A 22,662-nucleotide genomic window follows, 5' to 3' on the forward strand; every position below is an offset into this window, starting at 1 on the left:
GCTGCGAGTGTCAGTTTGGTTCCGAGGTTATGGGTTCACCAGTCACCTGGAGACTGTTATCTGGCTATCGTGCCTGGAGAGTGGAGTGGAGAGAACTTTAGCATACATTTCGTACAAGGCCGAATTAAAGATGAGCAGCTAAGCCCAAACTAGCTAAAGCTGTCTTCGTAGCTCCCACGGGACTCCTGAAACGCTGTCTCTCAACTATTATACTAGTTCGCATTCGATAATCCCGCGTCGCGTTTGATTTACACCATGCCACCAGATCAACGACGCTACATCAGTACATGTAGGGAGATCGACTCCGACGTCTAGAAGAAAAAGAGGAGCACTTATATTACTATGTAATAGCTGGCTCTGAGAGCCGATTCGCTCTTTGTTTCACTGTGCTGCAGATCAGTCTTGTATGAATTACCGGCTGTGTTAGTACTCATCGTCTCATGTTGGAAGTTTTCGAGTGTTCGTAGATCACCCTGTTCCTCCTGCGTGACATGACTGCACCATTCAGGTGAAAGAGAACGACGAGCGCAAGTAGGTAACTCACTCATTCATAGAGTTTTCGAGCTCAACGTTTCGAGATTCATCATCTCCGTCCACGTAGATAGTTGCGAGTGCTTGGCCCGGGGCTTGAACTTGAAGTTGAAGTAAGTAGTTTGTTGTCAATGTTGAACGACACAACATCACACGCTGCGCAGACCTAGCCGCAGACCGCCCGCCGGTGCAAGTGTGAGTGTGACTCGACTGGTCGGTCCATCGCGGCATCGGCTTCGATCGCTGGTGCTTTTTGTATGCAGATATGCAGATACAAACAGCACAATAGTTTCCAACACTCGGGCGCTGCAGCGTAGGCGAAGACCCAAGACTGCAAGAGCTACTTGTGGTAGTTGTGCCATTTCGGGGGAGGCAAGTTGCTTACAAAACTGGCCTGGTTCGCTGGTCCATTTCTTGGATCTGCCAAAAGCGGCATTGCTATTTTGCACCTTTGACTTGGGTACATCTCTCGCACGATGAAGGGATCGGCACGAACACGGAACAGATAACTGAGCTTGGTTGTGGCTCACTGATTGTCGAAGAAATATTTTATGCTGCAGCTCAGCCGGCTTGGCGAAGAGGAGTTAGATTATTTATGTCGCGACGAGTGGCATCGTCTGTTCCTCATCATTGATCGCTGACTTCCTTCTGTTCTTGTGCTGGTTGCTGCATTGCTGATTTCACTGGAGCCGCGATAGCTATGTATCGCACCGCGCGTCGCGTTTCTGCTGATGATGAAGGCGATGGAATATCGTTGCAAGAAGGAGACAAAGTTATTGTACTGGAGACGATTCGGCATGACGAACGATGGGTCAAAGTTCAACCCCTTCGTCGGGGTGGGAGAGTAGGAGTTGCTCCTCGAAGTTGCTTAGAGGTACGTACGTTAGTTGTTGAGGTCCCTACCCGTCACCTTTCTTATCATCGAGAACTTGCATTTAGAACTCTAAACTAATCTATCCCTTCAGTCTTTGGCTTATGACGTTATGTAATTAGCTACATGTAAGTACTTGGGGTTGATTGCCTTGATGAGTGTAGCCTATTGTTGCCAATATTGGCCTTGGAGCTGGTCGCGTGACAACGAACACCCTTTTTTATTACAGAATTTCAGATGATATCAGATGCTGTGAAAGTTTTAATTACTATTACTTCCACATCATCTGATTCTGAGTCTCTTGTTACTCCAACAACTGCCACAGTACAGCAGGTGACTTGAACTTTGTTGAAGTAATAGTTGACATGTATAATGCCATGCTGAACATGTGCGAATGGCAATGCGACCTATTAGGGAGGTTCTGCTCTACGTTTCGGGAACGCGATGCAAAGAATCACACGAACTCTCTTCGCATTCCCTTAACGTAAAGAAATCATGTTCTGCTCTACGTTCACGTAGAGAAGTCACGTGGAATGTGTACTGGGAATTTCCCCTTCCATATCTGGCAGTTTTCTGCCTGCACTCGAATGATACCCAGCAGATCCGCACGCATTTTCTCTGCGTGTGCCACAACGTAGAGAACCTCATCTACGCGTAGAAATCTGGACCCAAAACCCGCAAAGCCGTAGACTCTAACCCAGACACCTGCTCTCGCCGTGATTTCTCTACGTTTCACGTATAGCAGAACCTCTCTATTGATAAACATGTACCAGGGAATCCTAGCAGCTAGGGAGACGACACAAGACCATAGTACATCTGAATCCATGTACGCTTCGACCCTGGATTTGGAATTCTACGTGATCCATAGTCTATGCAAGTCGAAGTTGTGATCTCCGCCTAGACCTGCTGACCCCAGGTGCTGCCGAGACCCGTGATGCCATATGCGGGCGTGTATAAATCGGCCCTGCCCAAAGGGCGACTACAACGGGCAGCCCCGGGAGCAAAACCCATGTCGTTTCGCGTTCCGGTCGCCCATATCGTCCCGCTACATTCTATGACTCCCTGGTGTGTACTGAGATGCTGGCCTGTGGCTGTGGACTTTAATGTACACGTGTGCGACGATATTATACCAGCCTCCAGATCCGAAAAACGGTGGTTTTAACACTGTAGTTTTGCGCAGTGTTGAAAAAAGCGCATTTGAAAAGTCGAGTGTATTGCATTGAGAGCTGAAAATGCATGCAGTTATTCAAACAGCCATAAGTCGGTGATGGAGGCTCAATTATTATCATTATTATACTGGTGTGGGGTACGAAATTATAAACCATACGGAAGCTTCAATTTCCTCCAAGGTGCGCTGTTATGAATGCAGATTGTTATCGCATTTCACAATAATATTATTGTTCAGTGCCTAAACACTATTATAGAGGTTATGTGAATGATATCATGGTGGTGACAGTGAGTGGAACCGCTTATGGGCATGAGTGCAGCGGAACCGCTTATGGGCATGAGTGCAGCGGAACCGCTTATGGGCATACAACGTGAGTCGCCAGTGAATCGCTAGTGCATCGTTGTGCCGCGACTTTGTCATGTAATCGGATGAACCTCTTTTTTAAAAAGGAAAACGTTATCCACCATACTGTAGCATACGTACCATCATGACATTGGATGGGGAACAACCTTGTTCTAATGTCCTTGTCCATGATTTCCTTTCTTGCTCTTTGTCGGACCCAGGAGGAGGAGAGTGTACGTTTCCCACTGTATGTTGCCCGCAAGTTCGTTGCCAATGAAGATGGCACAGAATTTGCAGCAATGGGGGAGAAGGTGAGACCAAGTTTTTCAGTTTATCTTGATCCTGTCATGGAGAGGAATGCCGTTTTCTGTAGAGTTGGTTTGAAACCCATTTTTACCCAGCCAGGCCAGTTCAGGACTTGCACAGGATCAGTGATGTTAAACTGAACGAGCAGATCTGTGCCCCACAAAATGTTGCAACGGGTTGTTAGCCACAGAAAAACTCCTATATGCCAGATCCTACACTAATAGGCGTCTCAGAGATGAAAGTTTCAACATGGCTATAGTATATATACAAGTAGAACAATTGGCACCAACATACTACCATGAAGAAAATTGTTCCTGGATCTTAGCATTGTTGAAAATTTGGATACCGAGCCAATAATAAAATGTAGAAAGGAAGGAGACACATGGATATGAGTTGTGAGTAACTGACCACTAGTGTAACTAGGTGTTATACAGTCAGAAAGTCCTACAATTAGGCACCAAACGTAACGGTGTACTGAGACATCCAGCGACCTACACACCAGTTTTGTACAATACAGTACTCCTTCTGAATTTATCTTTGATAATTTACTTTCTTGGAAACAACGTTCTTGGGTGCGTGACTCTACTGTATGACCTACAGACATTACGCCATCTCCAAAACCAGCCCTTCGTCAAACACCTGCACAAATCTATGCTGATATACTTTGAAGTATGTTTTGTTGAATTGTGTGTGTGTGTGTGTGTGTATGTGTGTGTTGTGTGTGTGTGTGCGCGCACGCGTGTGTGTGTCTATCTGTCTGTCTGTGTGGTATTTACATGTGCATGTGGCTCCATGCACACGCAGGTCGAGCAGCTGCACAAAGTGTCCGAATATGGTTGGCTGGTGCGACATGTGGACAGTCGGGCGGTCAGTGCAGTGGACGGCCGTGACTTCCTACCTGTTACTGATGATGCCATTATCGATGGCCCAATCACCGACAAGCACTTGCAGACACATTTCTCCAGTAAGAGCTGCCGTCACATAGTACCACTGCTGTGTGTGTTGGGGGGGGGGGGGGGGGGGCGTACAAACGTTAATTATCGGCAAGCTTATAATATTTTTTAATAAGGGGTCGTCGCAAAAGTTTTTTGTCGTCCCTGGTCCGAACATTATTCATTGGGGGTGCGAGCCAAAATCACAAGTTGACCGACACTGTACATAATTATCCATATAAAAACGTATACTGGTGTAGTGCATGCGTGGACTACCCCGTCGTAAAAGTGTGAAATTAGAACTGGTTAGTCACACGGACTTCATTGAACTCCTTCACCCAAATAATGAATTACGTCATCCGAACGCACCAGTAGCACAAGGTTTATATGTATTCATTGACTTTGGCATATCAAGCGGTTGTGGCGGTGTTTGGCCGTCCACGTCACCTCTGTTATTTCCTCACATCCTCTCAGTTGGATCAGCCCGCAAGGCCAGCTCTACATATTCCATCCTGTCCAGCACTTTCACTTCGACATTTCCTGGTGCTTCCTCAGCGTATGCATCAGCGTCTTCGAGAACTAGCCGATTGTCTTTGCTCTCATTCGCTTCCTCCTTTTCTTCAGCGGTATCAGAGAGTTGTGCTATCCTTTGCACATGCGCATCTAAATCAAGGAGATGCAGGTGATTCGCAGTTACTTCCGCGAATGCCTCTGCATATGTTTCACCTTCAAACTTTAGTTCAGCGAAATCACGGAATGGCACATGGAGAAGCAACAGGGTCCAATAATACTTTTCACGCTGGTCTTCAGACCTGGTTGGATACCACACGCGGTAGTTCAGAACTTTGCTACCGGCACGTTTCCGCACGAATCCTTTGTCGTGTTGCAAGGAAGGGGTCATGAGCCTGGCAGCGTCAGCGGCAGACATGTCCAGCGCTTTTAAGTTCTGTGTCTGTTCTTGAGCAAGCACAAGAAACCAGGGCACATACAATGAGCAATGGAATGCATGGGATGTTGAGAGGATTCCCACCAACCACCCATCCTCACTACTGGAGCAGGACATCTGAAAATGCCTCCACGTACGGACGTCGTTGGGTGTTGGGTCCGACATATTTCCATGTTTCTGATGTGCACGGCGTATGGCATACTCTAATTTCAGACATTTTAGGTACAGAAACAGTTCCCTATAACTACCGTAATGTCGCGTGCATTAGCCGGGGCTTATATGCCTATAAGCCGGTGATGGAGTCAGGCTTGTACACAAGACAGGCTTATACATGAGACAGGCTTATGACAAGCACCACTCAATGACCAGGCTTGTATGCGCAAACTGCTGACTTTTGGACGTCAAAACCAACATTTTCCAACGGGATTTTTTTTCTTTTTTTTCGCAAGTGTACGGTACCATGCAAACATGAACATGTAAAAGGCGCGCTCACCAGTCTTGCGTAGTAGCCCGGCTTACGCACGCGACACGTGGCGCGTCTCGTGTACTGGCCCGGCTTATGCATGCGACAGGCTTGTACGCGAAAAGCTGTTGCAGATTTCATGCTTCTACACGAGACAGGCTTATGCACAAATCCGGCTTATGCACGCGACATTACGGTATTGGAATATGTGCGTTAGTGTTCGTTCGGTGTATTGAAATGTTAGGTATAAAACAGACACACCGAAAGTACCAAAAATAAAAGTACAGTAAAACCTGTGACTACCGACCACCCCTTGGTGCCGGCAAAAGCGGTCTTTAGTAGCAGGTGGTCTTTAGTTAGAGGTTTGCACCGCGTGACCATATATGGATCCCATTATATTATGTATGTCAAAATGCAGCTAATACATTTCCCCAGGACTTGCGCAATGTCATTCTTATTTCGAGTCAAACAACACTTGGAGAGACAGACGGAGAAATGGATAGGGACACAGAGAGAGAAGATTAATTGTTTGCAGACTTCAAATAATTTGAACGAAACTTCCCCAGGGAACGTTTGACTCCTGGCTTCAGAAGTAGCAGTCAAACGTTCCCTGGGGAAGTTTCGTTTTGCGCTGGGCTTCAAATTTCTTCATGCGATCAATCGTACCGACTCTCCTTGTTGTGACTCCTCGATTGCTTGAACGCGATCCTTCAGCATCAGGACCTTGTGGTGCTGCTTTGTTTCTGGATTCCTTGATGCCATCGTCGATCCGTCTGTATGACTGGGGTGACAGAGCCGCCCAGTCTTCGTTTCTCCTCCGAGAAGTAACATCGATCAGAGAGCGCTTTCGATGCACTCTCCAAGACGTTTCCTATCATGTTTATTCTTGACAGCGCTTGAAATTTTGACAGGTGTAGTGCAGTCCACACCGACTCCACGGTCACCAGCGTTCATTTGTTCAGCTGTAGTATCGAAAGATTCCTTTCAGGACCATGGAAAAACAGCAAAATTTCAAGAAGGAGCTTCGAGCAACATTTGATTTCCCACATCGCGGTTGCTAGTTACGGGTCAGAAATCGTCTTTGGGACAAGAAAAGGCGGTCGCTGGTCGCGTTCAGCAGGTAGTCGCTAGTCACAGTGCATTTTGAATGTGAGACCTTCCGTGCCTGGCGAAGTGGTCGGTAGTACCAGGCTGGTCGCTAGTCACGGTGGTCTTTCGTTACAGGTTTTACTGTACACCGAAAAATTATGAAATTACAGTACCTACACGTCAGCACTGCGTGAGTGCGTTCTACACAGGGGCGCGCACTGTACTGTTCCACAGTTGCTCCTGACGGTGGCAACTGGCACAAGGCAGGCCTGTAGTTGGTCACGTGTCGACCACGTGTCTTTAGCGCTACACTAATTTTGGTGTCACAAAACTGAAACATCGAGCACCAGTATGGAAAGGCTTTAGACGGAAAGCCTTTCCGATGTACATGAATGTGATTTTTGTCGTCCAGCACAGCAAGCTGCGTTCATTTCAGAGGGAAGGGGTCCCAGAACGAAATGAACGATGTTCATTTCAGGGACGAAAAAGCACTTTTGCGACGACCTCTAATTCATGCATGCGTTTACATGTGCACTTGTGAGCATGTGTGGCTTACGTGTGTAAAATCCTTTGAAAAAGCAGGAGTGCTGCTAAAGTAGTGTTAGTACCTCAAGGGCATGTCTGTTTCTCTGTGTCACTGTTTCAGACCGCTTTGTTGTGGACCGGATGAGTATCCGCAATGGCAGAAAATCACCAAGCGGTGTTAATTGTATAAGCCCAGGGGTGCCGGAGAATAGCCCAGCCGTATCACGCAGCAACGTATCAATACGTTGTAATGACACGCCAGAGTAAGCAACTGCATTCAAATGTGTGATGCTATGTACAATCTCCAGAGCCCAGGAGTTCCTTTACTCTTGCTGTATACTAATACCGGTATCACCTGAAGAGAAGGGCTTGAAAGTACACCATGTTTGGGCCCTCTTTCTAAGTGTTACACGTGTACGGTATAGCACTTTTGTCTGCGAGGAAAATGATTTTAACAGTAGACGTAATTTTCAAAGATTTGTGAGTGAACTGCACAAGTTGAGATATGGCAGTTAGCTGACTTACATGTAGCTCATGGCTAATGCGCTAAATATTTACAACGTTTGCAATGCTTTGTCCGCTGTTCTGCCTATCCCAGGGGTTCTCCTGCGTTTATTCGGAGAGGTGACACGAAAAAAAGTCTCAGGAAGAGGTTGTCAATTCGCAGGGACAGAAGCAAGGTGAGTGTCTCCTAGGCCTAGAGCATCTTGGCTATGAAGTGCTGCTTTTTATTTTTTTACACCCATTTGAGGTGCATGCACATTTATAGTGAAGTGGGCCTGTAGTTGCTGCCTACAGTAAGTGTTGCCATTTACATGTTATCGTCGCACAGAGTCAAGCCGACAAAGAGGAACGAAAGGAGATTCTCGAGGAGCTGGACAGCACCATCTCTGCACTGAAGGGCTCCAAGAACCTTCGGCAGAAGTCGGATGTTCGTGACCTACTTGTGTACGTAGTACATGCATGGTGGAGTGACAGTGCCTGACATATTCATGCACGCTTGTGAGCGCACAGTGCTCGCCCTCTTTCAGGATCTGCTGATGTATTTTCAAGTGTTGGGATCTGCTTTTGTGTCACTGTGAAATTTCACATCAAATGTGACCTTTCCAGATGCAGACGATAAGCAGTTAAGCACTTACTATCGCTCTGTGTTGCCACCTACAGCACTCTGCAGAAGCTTCGTAATGAGGTCAGCAGGGGCAGGGACCTGGACAATGCCAGGACGTTTCTCAACAAAAATGGTATGTCCTACTACCCCTACGATCTTGTCTTATTTCTCATTGCATGACTCACTATTTGGTGTGAGAGAGTGTGTGTGTGTGCATGCGCGCGCGCGTGTGTGTGTGTGTGTGTGTGTGTTGCAGTAAGGCCATCCAGAATTAATTCGTTGTTTCGGGTCACCCGACCGACCGTCCTTTTTCACCCGACCGCAATTTTTTAAATTTTTTATAGTGCATGCAAATGTACAGACTACACTATGTACAGGCGCGACCCTAATAATAGCAGTCCAGATATCGACCTCAGAAGCCGCCATGGCTAGCCAAATGACAGGATGCAGCGCTTGGTGACGACGTTGTCTTCTATCTCCGATCCGCAATCGGTCCTGAAACAGCATCAGCTCCGCCCACCTTGTCGCTATTTACAGAAGTTTTCAAGATGAGAGCTGCTCGTCAGACTCGTTTGCCAGCGAGGCCAAGATCTGGTCCTGGAGGGGACCTGGATCTGATGGGACAATGACTGCGCTGGATTATCTACACTAAAGTCAGATTTGATCGACTGGCTAGATGGACAAAAGCTATTCGATGTACATGTATGCACATGGACGTAAACCAAAATAAAAAATATAATATAATAAAAAATAAACCCGACCGACCGACCCTGGTACGGATGAGTGAAGTGACCCGAAACAACGAATTAATTCTAGGTGGCCTAATGAGGATAACTAAGGATGCATACTTCGAAGTACAGGTACAGAGAAGGAAACTATAGCTTCATTGCTGTTACTCCGAGTTTCATGTGTTAACACTAAAGCGGGATTCACAGAAGCTTTTTTGCGATGCGACGTAATCTGCGACGGATGCGTGCGATGCGAACTCGCGAAATACCATTCACAGAAGAAGTCAGCGATGCGACAACGCCTTGCTGATTTGGCGCGAAGTTCAATGCAGTTCAATTTGCGCTGTTTGGTACAACTTGTACACGTTTATAGGCAACTCTTGAACTTTTGTACAACTTTGCTGTAGAAAATGTCAAAATCGTACGCCAGATCGCTTGTCGCATCGCAAAAGTTGAGCCAAGCTCAACTTCTGCGATGGCCCAGTTGCGGGAGTTGCGTGGGTTGTGAGATGGCTGCGATTTGGGGATTTCCCGGTTTAAATATCCTGGAAAAGGCACGTGGGCGGGCGAAAAAAAACAAAAACAAAAAAAAAAACAGAAGAAAAACAAAACTCCATTCTATGTGTACTGAGCCATGTTGCACTACACTGTACTACACTCAGCTCAGTCTGTAAACTGTCACTTACCAAAAACGATAAAAAGTAGGCACAGCACAGCTGGCAGACTGGGCTGGAGCGATACCGCAACAGATTTCATGGATGGCTTCTTTGACACGAGTCGAATGGAATTCCTCTCCATCACGACGATCTTGGAAAAACCCGGAGTCCTTGTTGACACCTAGAATCTCCGCTCGCTTGGTGAGCAGGCCCTCCCGGACGGCTTGGAAAGAAGTTTCATAGCTCGCACTTTCTCCGTACCATCGCCTAGAATGCAAGATTATCGAGAAGCTGATCTGCCATACTGGCTAGAGAAAATTCGCCAGAACAGCCATCGATTGACTCGCTTGGGTACTTTTTTTCCTTGGCAACGATTCGAAAAGGTACACGGTGACGCGAAACATAGAAATAACTTGGTGTGGCTTACTAGTAACAGCAATAACGCTTTATTAGATTCCCTTCTCTGTGCCTGTATACAGCGCTGCACCTAGGTGCATCGAGGACGCTCTCTCTCGGCAGAACTAACTTACTTCACATCATGCGACGACTCCGTACACACAATCTGCATATTGTGCATGGCAGTTGTGCACAACCCTGCTTTGGGTACACATAACAGTTACAACTCTCCAGTGGTCGCTTTCCACGCACCATTACATACACATGTACACTTCGGCCCGTGACTCTACTGTACGCACAGTAAAAGATGTGGCCATTTCTGACGGACTAGATTTCACTTATACATACATAGTCGTATTGCACTAGTGTACGTGGTCCCTGCAACGCTATGCTCTCAATTTGTGTAATGCCCGTGTCTCTCTTAGGCACCAAGCAAGAAAATGGCACTGAGGCCATCTCGTCCAAGGCACCCCTGGAGAACTCCATCTCAGTACCCATCCCCGATGCTTCTGTTTCTTACGACGCGGCGAGCCGTTCCGAGTCACAGCCATTGGGTGATCTTCCAGCCCCTGGTTCGGTTCTAGATGATGACCCCCCTGACCCATACACAGCTGTTCCGAACGAAGACCAGAACCAAGCACCGCAGGATGGAGCAATCGAGAAGCTGGATGCAGCTGGCAATACCAATGGTGCATCTTCTTATTCAGCATGCGAAAAGCCAGCATCCTATGCATCCATAGATGGTATCCTGGGGTCAAGGGGGGAGGAGAAGACGTCAGAAGCACAAGCCGACGATTCTGACACTTATGCAATTCCCAGGAAGACATCCAAGACAAAGAAACCACCGAAACCCAAAGTGAAGCCCCCACCACCACCAGAATCAGCACCAAAGTGTGGCCAACAGTCCAGTGCAGCTGCATCAACCACTCGCCCAGTGAACGGGAGCTGGACAGCGACTGCAAGCAGTACTAGTCTGCCCACCGTCAAGAGAGGTCAACTCGGCAAAAATCTGGTATGTCCTGTTGGTATTGTCCCGTGTGACTGTATTCTCTATGATCCACACACAAGCAAGTCATGGCATGGCCGGGATTTCCCTACAAGTATTACAGTCATGCAGTAGTCTTCCATAAAATGGAAGTGTTCTGTGCTGTATCCATTACACAAATATAGTGGAAGCGTTCTGTGCTGTATCCATTACACGAATATAGCAGAACACAGCGCTCTATTACATGTACAACAACATTTGAAGACAGTTTACTCTTCCGCAACCAAGAGAGCTTCCTCTCAAGACCCTTCCTATGCTTGCCGCCACACGTAATCACATGGTAACGTGGTCTATGTGAACACAGTCTGACATTACACACACACACACACACACACACATGCAATAGGACTTGAAAGTGATAATGTCAAAAACACTATAATGACTTCTAGGGTCAATTCGGAACGGCTCTGACAATGGCGAAGTACAGTATCTTCTGGGTAGGCCCCTCGTGTCGCATCCTGATGTGACCTTTTTCTGTACCAGTACCAGCAGTGGATGTATCACCCCATTCTGAATCTGCAGTGACTGTGTATGCACTGTGGCCCTGTGTGGAATTATGCGGTACCTTTCATCATGTTCATTTAGCATACTATCACTGCTGTTTACAGGTACCTCTTTTTGGATGGTTGTGCATTGTGCACAAGGCCTTTGTGGCCGAAACAGCTTGCTGTCTACAGCATTGGGCACATACCACTTTTATACAAAGTGTGACATGAGTGGCCTATCCATCCTAGCAACCACTTGTTTATCTGCCTCTAGCTCTTGCTACCGCTGTGTACATGACTGTAGTTATGATGTAAGAGGAAGTGTGCACGCCAGCATGCAGCACCCCATGCCATGACCTACAAGTACAACATGCACAACATTCAGAATGATGCTCATGCCATGGCATACCGCGTACCGTCATACTCACTAGTTAGCTGGCTCAACAAGTGCTTGATCAATGATCAGTGATCTATCTCCAAGTGATGTAGAACCCAGGCATGCAGCACTACTACTACCGGTACTACTACTAGTATTAGTAAGCAGGCATAGCAGTATTGTTCAGATTTGTACAACTGAAATACTCGTCGGAGCCAAAGAGTTCCTTCCTGATCGCACATGGCCAGACGTAGAAACTGTCGCCAGTGCTGTACCTCCACTTGTTAGTCTCGGTGTTTAACGCCCGACGCCGACATTGTCCTACTCCTACTCCCAGCATCAAGGTGCGTTTCAGAACTAGCCAGACAGAACGACAGCAAGTAAAATGTCACTTGCGCTCTCCTGGCCCTCGAGGGCCTCCACGGCCACTGCATGCAGACTGCACTGCCTGTGCTGTACCAGTACTGCAGTGTAGTCTACTGCTGTATGCCTCCTGTTGTTGGTACATGTTCTTTTTGATTTTGCAAGCCTCGTGATCACGTACATGCAGGGTATTTTACGACTCCCTGCGTACATGCATATGCGCATGCTATGCGCGCGCGCGCGGTATTTCGTTTTCTATGATATTTTGATATTTTCGTGTAAAAAATTAATCAAAGGCATAGCAAGAAAGGTTTTTGAATGTAATTATTTCCCTGAACTATTCATTTGCAGAGTGGATCGTCGGGTATTTCTAGTCGTTCATCAGGACACATCAAGAGTCCCCTGTTGGCCCGCTTCGTAAGCAAAGTCATGAGTACTGGTACCAACCCCAAGGAAGTGGCCAAGCGCCTCGTCGAAGATGTGCGAGTCAAGTAAGTCTTATGCGTTTTGTTTGGAGGGTGGTGGTGGCTGGTGAAACGGCTTTAGAGTTGTACGTTGCTACTAGTATACTGGCGGTAGAGTCGATCAATTTTGTACTAGTAGTAGATGGGTTTGGTTCAACTGAGCGTGGGGTGTGTGGCACCATGTCGGGGATTGTGGATCAAGTCAAAAAAGTTATTTTTTATTTGGGGGTGCTCATCGTGGTGATTGTTCGACGTACAGTACATGTACAATAATGTGATGCATAATTACGAAGTAATCTGCAAAGTAATGGGCGAGTAACTGTCTTACTCTTCCACTGTAATCACATACTAATTATACAGTCAGAAAGTGTGACAACTAGGCACAAAACTGACAGGTTATACGACCTGATCTGCGCTCTTTGGTCTTGCTAGCACATGATTGTAGTACTTTGCAATCTTGCCACTCACATAGGAAACTCCTCCGCATGAATATGAACAAGAACAAGAAGGACCTCGGCCGGTACTGCACACTCTCAAGGCGCAGATATTTTCCGTGGAAAAAGGAGGGAATGGCTAGTTAATGGGGTAGGATAATGTACTCGGGCAGTTTTGTTGACTCTCATTCTCTATTTGAGACGCCTTGTTGGTAGCCTTCGTTGCCACCTTGGCGACCCGAGCTTGTTTTATTTATTCACACGCATTGTTGGGCTCCTTGGAAAGCACAGCCGTCAACTTCAGCACTGCTTTTCCATGCTGTGGAGTTTGAGTCTCAAGTATAAACAGAACTTTGAATGCTGTTCCGAGGAATCAAAATTTCCCTTTTGGGCAGGTTCAAGTTTAAACTTTACTTGATCCTTGAGCGTGGTGGTGCTCCTGCAGATGCGGAAAACTTAGTCTGACTGAGTCGCGCGCGCGAGCCGTGACATTTTTACTTAACTAAGGCTGTCATCACACTACGGAACAAAGCGCTGCGTCTACGTCCACGTAAGGAATTTTTGGTCGGTTGTGATGATCCATGTACTGGGCGAAAACGGGAGCAGAGGAAACGGGAAACGTAGACGCGGTAGGGCGAGAGAGAGGGGGGGGGGGGGGGGGGAGGTATACAACTAGGCCCATTGTCCTCGAAATCAGCTGTGTGCTTGGAATGATGGGCACAGCCAACCAGGCGAATAAACGCAAGAAACCCATCTTCTGATTCGGTGTCACACAGCTTCAGGGACACCTTCAGCTGCAGTGTTGCCAGTAATGAAGCTAGCGTACCTGCACAATGTGCTGAAGAAGGTTTTGCCCAGTGACCGGAAAAAAATGATACGTAGTCAGTACTTGTCGCAACCCGTGGCGATGAAGGTAACCTGAACTGTGAGTGCCTTCAGATTTTCCGGAATACATTGCAGGTCAGGATCGGTGGTGAAGCTACTGGACAAGCTCTTGACACTGGTGAAGCTGTGCTCTTGGCTGCCTGACATGTCTAGCTGCGCAAAGATGGTCTGATTAGTGAGAAGTGGCAAACCGATATGGAATGTATCTGTGTCAGGACTAACGACAAGGCACTGCTGGAAGTTGATCTCCACCATGGCTTTCAGAATCTCCATCCGCTCCTTTTGTTGCTTGCTAGGTCCATCGACGACAAGGCACTGCTGGAAGTTGATCTCCACCATGGCTTTCAGAATCTCCATCCGCTCCTTTTGTTGCTTGCTAGGTCCATCGACGACAAGGCACTGCTGGAAGTTGATCTCCACCATGGCTTTCAGAATCTCCATCCGCTCCTTTTGTTGCTTGCTAGGTCCATCGCTGTGGCTGGCTCTGCTGCTCCTTTTGTCTTCTGTTATCTCAGAAAACAACTCGAAAACAAACAAACAACTCCTCTTTAATGTTGTGCAGCACATGCTCACGATGCGGCAAATAACATGCAAGACGATCAATATATTTTGGACATGGGTGTACGATGGCTGCCTTCAAGTCTTTGTTTATGCACATTTCATGACATTCATCCAGGCCAATTGAGTTGAAAGCATTGATGACAGGCTCACTGAGAATGCACCAGCTTGGGACTGTGTTTTTATCGCCTCTGGCATGGATGCAACATGTGACAAGTGGTGAGGAAGCAGCCGCAAGTAATACGTCCTGTCTATGCGTGAAACAATGGGGCCGCTGCTTTGATCGCAGATATGCGCAGATCGCAATTTCCACTGCGAGCTGCTGCCCAAAGACTCATGTATGCCATCATATGATCGAAATAGAACTCCTTCCAGAACCTCCATATGTCATCACTCTCAGCCATTGATGTTGCAAATTCCTGCAATTGAGAATGTGTCACCTTTGGGTTCCCACATTGCTGGAGTATGATTCTTCCAATTTGCTTCATGGGCAAGGAGTAGGAACTCATGGTACTTGCGGAAGTTGCTGGCTTTCTCCAATACTGACAGCAAATCGCCACGGTAGCCCATTGCTGATGCCATTGACTTCAATCCTGCATCCCAGTAAATTTTCATGATTTAGTTGCCCCCAAGAGTGTGCAACTCCTGATACCCTCCCTGTCTATGGGGTTCGCTGACTGCGAAAACTCACATCACGTGGTACAGTGTTCCAGTTGTACTTCCTCCGCGTCATTAAAATTGTCGCTTCGCACATCGCAATATTTGAGACTTGGCTCGTCTTAGTCAGACTGTCGGAATCGCTGTTTTCTGTGTTCGAACACTGGTGCGACCCTTCCTGCGCAATGTCTACTTGTCACTGAAGCCGTGGTGGTCTCGGACTTTGTCGGAGCTCTCTTCCGCACCAAGCAAATTCATCGCGCTCCGCACTATTCCGCCCCAGAGCGCATTTCGTTTTCTGGAGTTTGTGCCGTCCCACATCGTTCGCATGGGCATATATCAAGACTGCACGCTTGGGTATAAGAACCCTGGTATCTTTCCTGAATACGAAATGCTGAAGTTGACGATGGCAAGAACAAAGCGGTCTCAAATTCCTAAAATGGGCTACTTGTGGCGCATGTGGCTGCGAAGGTAGCAGGTCTGAAAACACCAACAAAATCAGCGAAGCGCTTGCCAAGGAAAGAAGGTGCGAAACTGCTTACCCTATCCCGCTGGAAGGTCGTTACAGTGTACTTGAAAAATGCTAGCTTGCCTTCATCGCCTGCCACCGGGAGGCATGGATCGCTTGAAAACGAAGTTTCTTGACCTGAATTTGACCGCGCGTCTTGTTCAGCATATTGTTGAGTGCTGAAGGGTCTGTCTCAAACTCTGATGAAGACGTCAACCTTAGCTGCAAGTGCAGAGAAGCGGGGGGGGGGGGGGGGGGGGGCACAAACTAAAGCTTGGTCCGTCGACAATGCTCTGCCTCAATTTCTAGCTGATTTCTTTGCCCTTTGAGTGGACAAAATATATTCGAAAAATCGCTCTGGGAAGCGACAATTTTAATGACGCGGAGGAAGTACGTTTCCTACCAGTTTTTAGCGAGCAGCGGAGTAATAAAAAATGCACTCTATGTCGGAAACTCACTGTGCTTATGCAACTCGCCAGCATGATCATGGCAGATATTCGGATTGCGCGCACACTATCCTTCGTGTGTACAAACGTACCTAGGACACGTGATGTGCGTTTTCGCCCTCGGGGACCTCATATCCGACATATGCAGAGTTGCACACTCTTGGGGGCTTATATACTCTTGATCGTACATATACCATGTACATAGTAACCACCTTTGCTGTTGCAAACTCACTGCGTTCGTTCTTTCTTTTTTTACCCGTATGTCTGCGGCTTTAAAGTCACGGCTTAATTATATATTCGAAACACCACTGCTTTCCTGGACATTTTAGATTCGAAATTACCCACCTACTATGCCATGGCGTAAAAGTAAAAGTCCACTCAAAAACTTTAACCAGTGAATACAAAATTTAATCTTAATCGTAAAGCCTGTACATTGGCTTGAGCGTTAAATGCGGCTATAGAACATTGATCATTGCAGATGGCTGGTGCTTAGACAGCCTCTGCAAATGGACTCTCATTTTGCACTGCGTTGTCCCCGGCTTGTATTGCCAGAGCTGATCGGATGGGCTTTTTCACGAGTCATTTTTGTGATCAATATTGTTCTCCTCGCACCATGTGTTGCAGGACCGGGAGCAGCTTTGATAATTCGTTTGTAGCGGCCAAGACTGTGCTGGAGCACATGAAGGAGTTTATCCCGGATAAGACCAGTGAGATTGAGGAGCTCGAAGAAGCACTGGACCAGCTACAGGTAAGGCATCTGGCCTGAGTGGGGTTGAGCAAGAAACTTGTACAGGGCGGCTGTTCCTTTCTCTATGGTAGCAATCGATGTAGCTCATTTCAAGTGCTTTTGACTAAATTGCAATTACATGTATTTTTCAGCATCAATATCAGATTCTTTGTGATGAATAATTGGATTCTCTCCCATTTGTTTTGTATTAGTACTTTGGGGTAGGCTGAATGTGATATACAGAGCAGCGTATGCTGACTACTCAAGGCAATCCGATTGCGTTTGCAAAGTTTCAAGGCTAAACACAATGTGTGGTTGTGTGCATTGTGCTCCTATCCAAGAGCGGTAGTACGACTGACGGAAGCAAGGATACGCACGATGGAAATCGCCTGGACGTTATCTTCGCCGAGCTGACAACGATGCGTAATGACGGACAGCAGCGTAACTGGACCGTTCACGATGATGCCGACGTCATCACAGAATATCTCGAAGAGCTTCTCTCTATCCTGGTAGGTCACAGACTGTCTGCAAGGTGTTGGAAGGCTTACCTCACATACATCTGAATCGAGCGGTCCTAGTGTGGAAGTTGGGCCGTTCTTTTAGAGAAGTATTTTCTACGGTACATGTATACTGAGCTAGTACTGTGTCTGCCACCATTCTACCGGTTTGATAGCTTTTGTGTCTGTGACCATGGCCAACCTTCTGCCTGTGACGGGTCACCTGCAGTCGCCCAATGTTCACATTGCGTTCCTTTAGAGCCACAGCTTCGTTTCCTATAGTGTCTAACCCTGGTGCGGAATCTCTATTGAGTTTCCGAATGTATTAATATTTTTATATATATATTGTTTTTCATGGATGCAGTGAATGGGATTTCGGTCTTTGACCACTTTGTGGTGGGTCTGATCTACTCACCTCCCACCGCTTAGGAGCTGCATCTGCGCCTTGATCCAAGAGGGTGGTGGCGTTCCTGCGGATGCGGAAAACTGGGCCTTTGGCCGAGTCTCACGCGAACCGTGAAATTTTTTTTTAATTATATTGTTTTTCGTGTTTATCATGTTCTCCAGTCCGAGGCGGATCAAGTATTATGTGCACACAAAGTGGCGTATGATGATTATGCCATTGTCACCACTCTAACTGAGTACTACCAAATGGTAAGAGAAATAGCATTGTGCCACACAGTGCACCCTGCTCGTATTTCATGTTTGTTTGGATCTGGCTTTGTGTCATGTCATCCTCATACCAGTAGTATACGGCTTGTCAAAACTACTGCAAATTGAGGGGGTTCGACGTGTTTAATTGTCAACACTTTTCAGCTAAGCCAAACCAGTCCAGGGCCCAGGTGGCTGAATTTACTCTGCATATGCAAGGGCTATGGAAATTGAAATTTGAATTTTGCCGTACAACCCCAACAGATCTAAATTTGACTCAGCTGAGATTTGAATATTATTTCCACCGTGTGTTTCCTTTAATAATACCATTGTTGGTTTGTTTTGAATCGCTTGTCTGGGTGGTTTCTATTAAATTCTGTGCTTTTCGCGTTCTGAAACTATTTCCCTTGTTTCTCATTCATCCTTCAGGAAACTCGAGTGCCAATTCGACTGCTTCTGTTGAAATTCTTTGGAGGCCTGTGTAGTCTGGACACCAAAATCCCATCTGTTCTGCTTACGTCCAACCTACCACTTGAGTTGGCACGCGACATTAAAGCCGACACAGCCGGTACGGTTTCTATTGATGTGGTTTGCCTCTGTAATCGCAGATTGTTTCAGAGAATTTGATTCTCAATATGTGATTCTCCATGCTTACTACCTGTGTATTGTTTAGTTTGGTATCTCCTTTAGCTTGTAAGTTTCATGTCGTTGAGCACGTGCTCTCCATCTACTTCACACTGTGCTCTTTCTTCTTTTTTATTACTGTTTCATCCAATCTGCTCTTGCAGAATTCCAAAAGACGCTGTACTCCTGCTTGGTAGGCACGATGATGTTCTCCTCCGGTGAAAAGCCTCCATTCAACTACTATGGTGAGTTGTTTGGTAACTTAATTACTAATCAGGGATATCTATTTCTCTCTCTCTCGCTCTCGCTCTCTCTCTCTCTCTCTTCTGTGTGTGAGCAGGTCCTTGACATGAATTGTTATGATTTCTGTATGGTACTGTAAAAGCCATATATATAACGAAGTGCTAACTCTAACGAGTTAACGAGGAGAAATCTGTCGTTAAAATAGAAATCGTTATACAGAAATCGATACACATACTGTCCTATTGAGCGTTGAGAATGAGTGAGGATCGTTACCTTTGGTACACATAAACTAGTCAATTTTGGGAAATCGTTATATATGCGCCTCGTTAGAATAATGGCTTTTACAGTATGCACATCCACGAATCTTGACTTGCTCTCCTGTTTTAGTCTCTGTCTACTTGCATACAAAAATGGTGCACTATCTCAGATGTGTTGATTGCGCTGTTCCTCTGCTTGCAGAAACATGGAACACCGACTTCATGCTGTTCTTACTGGATCTTGTTGAGAACCCATTGGAAGAGGATGAAGAGGAGCGGTTACTCGACTGTGTTCTGGGTCTTGTGCTTGGCTTCAACTACCACTTCCTAGGTATGCGTCTATCAGATTTATAATGGTGATACTTACCAGTGTGTATTCTCCATGCTGTGCAGCGAATGCAGCGTTGGTTGTGATCATTTGCTGGCATAACCGTACTGATTTATCTCTTTGTCTTGGTGCTGTTTTTGCTTGCATTTCCTTGTGCCCGATTATGCTGTGCAGCGAAACGCATATAATCTGATTCTACCAGTTTGAGATCTCTTACTGCATTTGGCATGTCCTTGCCACCATAGACTGACTGCCGTAATACGGCCGCGTGGGGGGGGGGGGGGGGGGGTGGAGGTCGTACACACACACCAATTTCAGAAGTACGTTGTTTCTGTTTGAAGTAGCATACAATGTGAGGTGCAGGCATTTTCTCTTTTCCGAAGACGATCATCCCCCAGGCTTTGGCAAGTCAAAAGAGTGTTATCTAGAAGTTCTTGTTGTAACCTTCTTGGCTGTTCTGGTTGTTCCAACTTTGCACTGCTTGTAGATATTGATGTTGCAAACAACCACGTGATGAAGGCACTGCAGGCTATGCCAACAACACGCAACTTCTGTGAGAAGGTGCTGCTGATAGTAAACCGAGAAGGTGCGGTTTGTGTGTGTGTGTGTGTGTGTGTGTGTGTGTGTGTGTGTGTGTGTGTGTGTGTGTGCTCTGTTGAGTCGGAAAGCTGGGAAGGGGGGGGGGGGGGTCTAGCCAACTAGACACGGCACTTTGCTTTCTATGAATGTTGTATATCGTAGTGTTTGGACTCAGAATTGAATAGATAACAGAGCTGGTCACTGTTGTAAGAAAGTTCCCATGCTCGTATAAATGGGTGTAAACAGCGGGTATAACAACGACCTGGCGGCCGTTTGAATGCATACTTTCAACCTCACGAATAGCGACAACTCGGCGCGCATAACAGCACTTTTGTCACGCACGATCGAATGTCGTTATTTGCAAGGTTGACAGTAGACGATGATACTTGAACATCCTGGCTTGTATGTTTGTCTATGTTTGGCTCAAGTGGTCAATCAGCCGAAAGCTTTTTCATAGATTCCACCTTGTAACTCGGCCTGCCTTTCTTGCCATGTTCATGTCTATCTGTGCAGAGGATCCAGTGGCCCTGAGCAAGCCGCTTGTTCCTGACTCTGTTCTGAAGTTGCTGAAGGACATGTTTGCCGAGCGCAGCACGGCATCTCTCTTCTACACATCCGATACGCATGTGTTGATTGGCATCGTGGCACGGCAACTGAATGATCTACCGGAAGACAGTGAGGTAGGTGCAGAATGGTTCCAGCGGACTACTTGCTTACTTACTTGCTATGTGTTACAATTGTCTAACTAGCATTCTACAGTGAAACTTCAGTGTAAAGTACATAACATAATTATGAGATAACAAGCGAAAGCGGGAAAAAAGAAAGAAAGGAAAACATATGGGATATAACGCACTGTTTTTGACGGCCCTGCAATGTGCTATACTATACCAGCCCTTGCGTACACGGTGCCTCTGTTATCATAAGTACCGATTTGTACAGCCCTTGCAGGTGTGTTCTACTGAAGTTGCACTGTACATGTATGTTGTGTGCCTTGCACTCTGCTACAGTACGTGTAGCATACATGCTTGTGTAGCGGATTTTCTTGGACTCTTGCACTCGGCCCTTACTTGCAGCTTGTGCTTGCCGTTGTGCTGACCTGTTTCTGGCACACCTTTACTTCCCAAAGATCTAGTCTGCTGTGCGTGCAAGATACACACAGCAAGTGTGCAACTACATGTATGCATATCGGTTGACTGGACTGTGTACTGGGCACTTGCTTTTCTCAATAGGCGTTCACGCGTTGGTTGGCTAGAAAATGGAATAAGAGTGTTGACACGCGGCATCTGGGCGTCTGCAAGGGTAGTGGGCACTTATAAGGGCTGTTACGGTATCCTGACGTCAAAATGACATTCTGGTTTATATGCTCTTGATTTGTACTCGTCACCTCTGTTTAGCTCCGCTATCATTACTTGCTGCTGCTGGAAGAAATGGTGCAGACCACTGACTTCAACACTGATCAATATGGCAAAGAGGAAATTGCTACTGCTCTAGTGCGTATTGAAGAAGGAGAAGTGGTCGAGGCGCGGAACAAGGACACCATTACGCGGATACGGAGCCTTGCGCCGTCGCTAGCTGCAAGCTAAATGCCGCAGCGCTCACGTGAGTTGATCTTGATTGTTCCTCTGTGCTGTATCTATCGACTTGCTGTCTCATTACATTTGGTTACCTTGATTTCATCCCCTAGCTGTCTGCTGTGCCTTCACTTGTATATATTCTGTTTTCATAAAAGGTCGTATGTTTCCGGCCTTGAAACCCTGTCAATTTGATTTGTTTATCACTGCACATATTCTATGCTTTGATTTGTTTACCACTGCACATATTCTATGCTTTGCAGAGCGAAAGTTCCTGAGAAAAATTCTAGTTTTTAACCCAAACCGCCTCAAATTTATTTATATCACACCAATTTGCTACGTCCATAATGCCCTTGTTCGTCCCTTTCATGCGGAGCATACAACCATACTTCACCCCATAGTTCATTTGTTCGCCGTTGTATTTTGCTATCTTCTTGGTTGCTTGATTCCCATGGCACTTCTGACCCTTTTCCTGGTTGGTTTCAAGTTACCAGGACGGCTTGTGTGTTTATTTCTTTCGTGTGAGTTCTGTAATTGTGTTATTCATCCAGCTTCATGACCCTTTTATTCACTGACTTATGCATATCTATGAACTAGATAAATTTGCTGCAAATTCACAACACAGCCGTACACCATTTGACTCACTCCTCTAGTATGAAATTAGGTGATATTATCATTGTTGTTTAGCCTCCATAGCTTTCGTATTGATTCTGAAATTTCTATTCTGCCAGTCACGTGACAAATGCAAGTGTGTTCATGTATGGTACGGTGTGGTCACCGTGTGTGTGTGTGTCCGATGCGCTCCGTGTGATGTAGACAGGGTGTGCATTGGGAGTCGATTCACATGGCTTCGCTAGTTGTGTGTATTGGACAGTAATCTGGCGCTAGTCTTGATCTGTTTCA

At 46.5% G+C, this 22,662-nt stretch overlaps 1 protein-coding gene across 1 annotated transcript; it reads left to right on the forward strand.

Moving 5' to 3' along the window:
- Window positions 1–312: 312 nt before the first annotated feature.
- On the forward strand, window positions 313–22,520 carry LOC135815261 (NCK-interacting protein with SH3 domain-like). Its single transcript, XM_065328536.1, has 18 exons — window positions 313–1,405; window positions 3,134–3,223; window positions 4,023–4,182; window positions 7,295–7,436; window positions 7,772–7,853; window positions 8,006–8,121; window positions 8,338–8,414; window positions 10,487–11,073; window positions 12,682–12,821; window positions 16,907–17,030; window positions 17,351–17,518; window positions 18,074–18,160; window positions 18,587–18,725; window positions 18,946–19,026; window positions 19,484–19,612; window positions 20,097–20,195; window positions 20,702–20,868; window positions 21,583–22,520. Exons 1-18 carry the CDS (start codon window positions 1,232–1,234, stop codon window positions 21,769–21,771), a joined length of 2,751 nt encoding a protein of 916 aa, XP_065184608.1. The 5' UTR covers window positions 313–1,231; the 3' UTR covers window positions 21,772–22,520.
- Window positions 22,521–22,662: the final 142 nt, after the last annotated feature.

The sequence above is a fragment of the Sycon ciliatum genome, chromosome 4 (genome assembly GCF_964019385.1).
Source record: "Sycon ciliatum chromosome 4, ocSycCili1.1, whole genome shotgun sequence".
NCBI lineage: Eukaryota > Metazoa > Porifera > Calcarea > Leucosolenida > Sycettidae > Sycon > Sycon ciliatum.

Bases quoted from the DNA above. Each gene is read 5' to 3' on its own strand.
- LOC135815261 (XM_065328536.1), top strand. From the start codon at position 1,232: ATGTATCGCACCGCGCGTCGCGTTTCTGCTGATGATGAAGGCGATGGA. The intron at 11,074-12,681 runs GTATGTCCTGTT...ATTCATTTGCAG, and splicing joins GTCAACTCGGCAAAAATCTG to AGTGGATCGTCGGGTATTTC. The intron at 20,869-21,582 runs GTAGGTGCAGAA...ACCTCTGTTTAG, and splicing joins ATCTACCGGAAGACAGTGAG to CTCCGCTATCATTACTTGCT.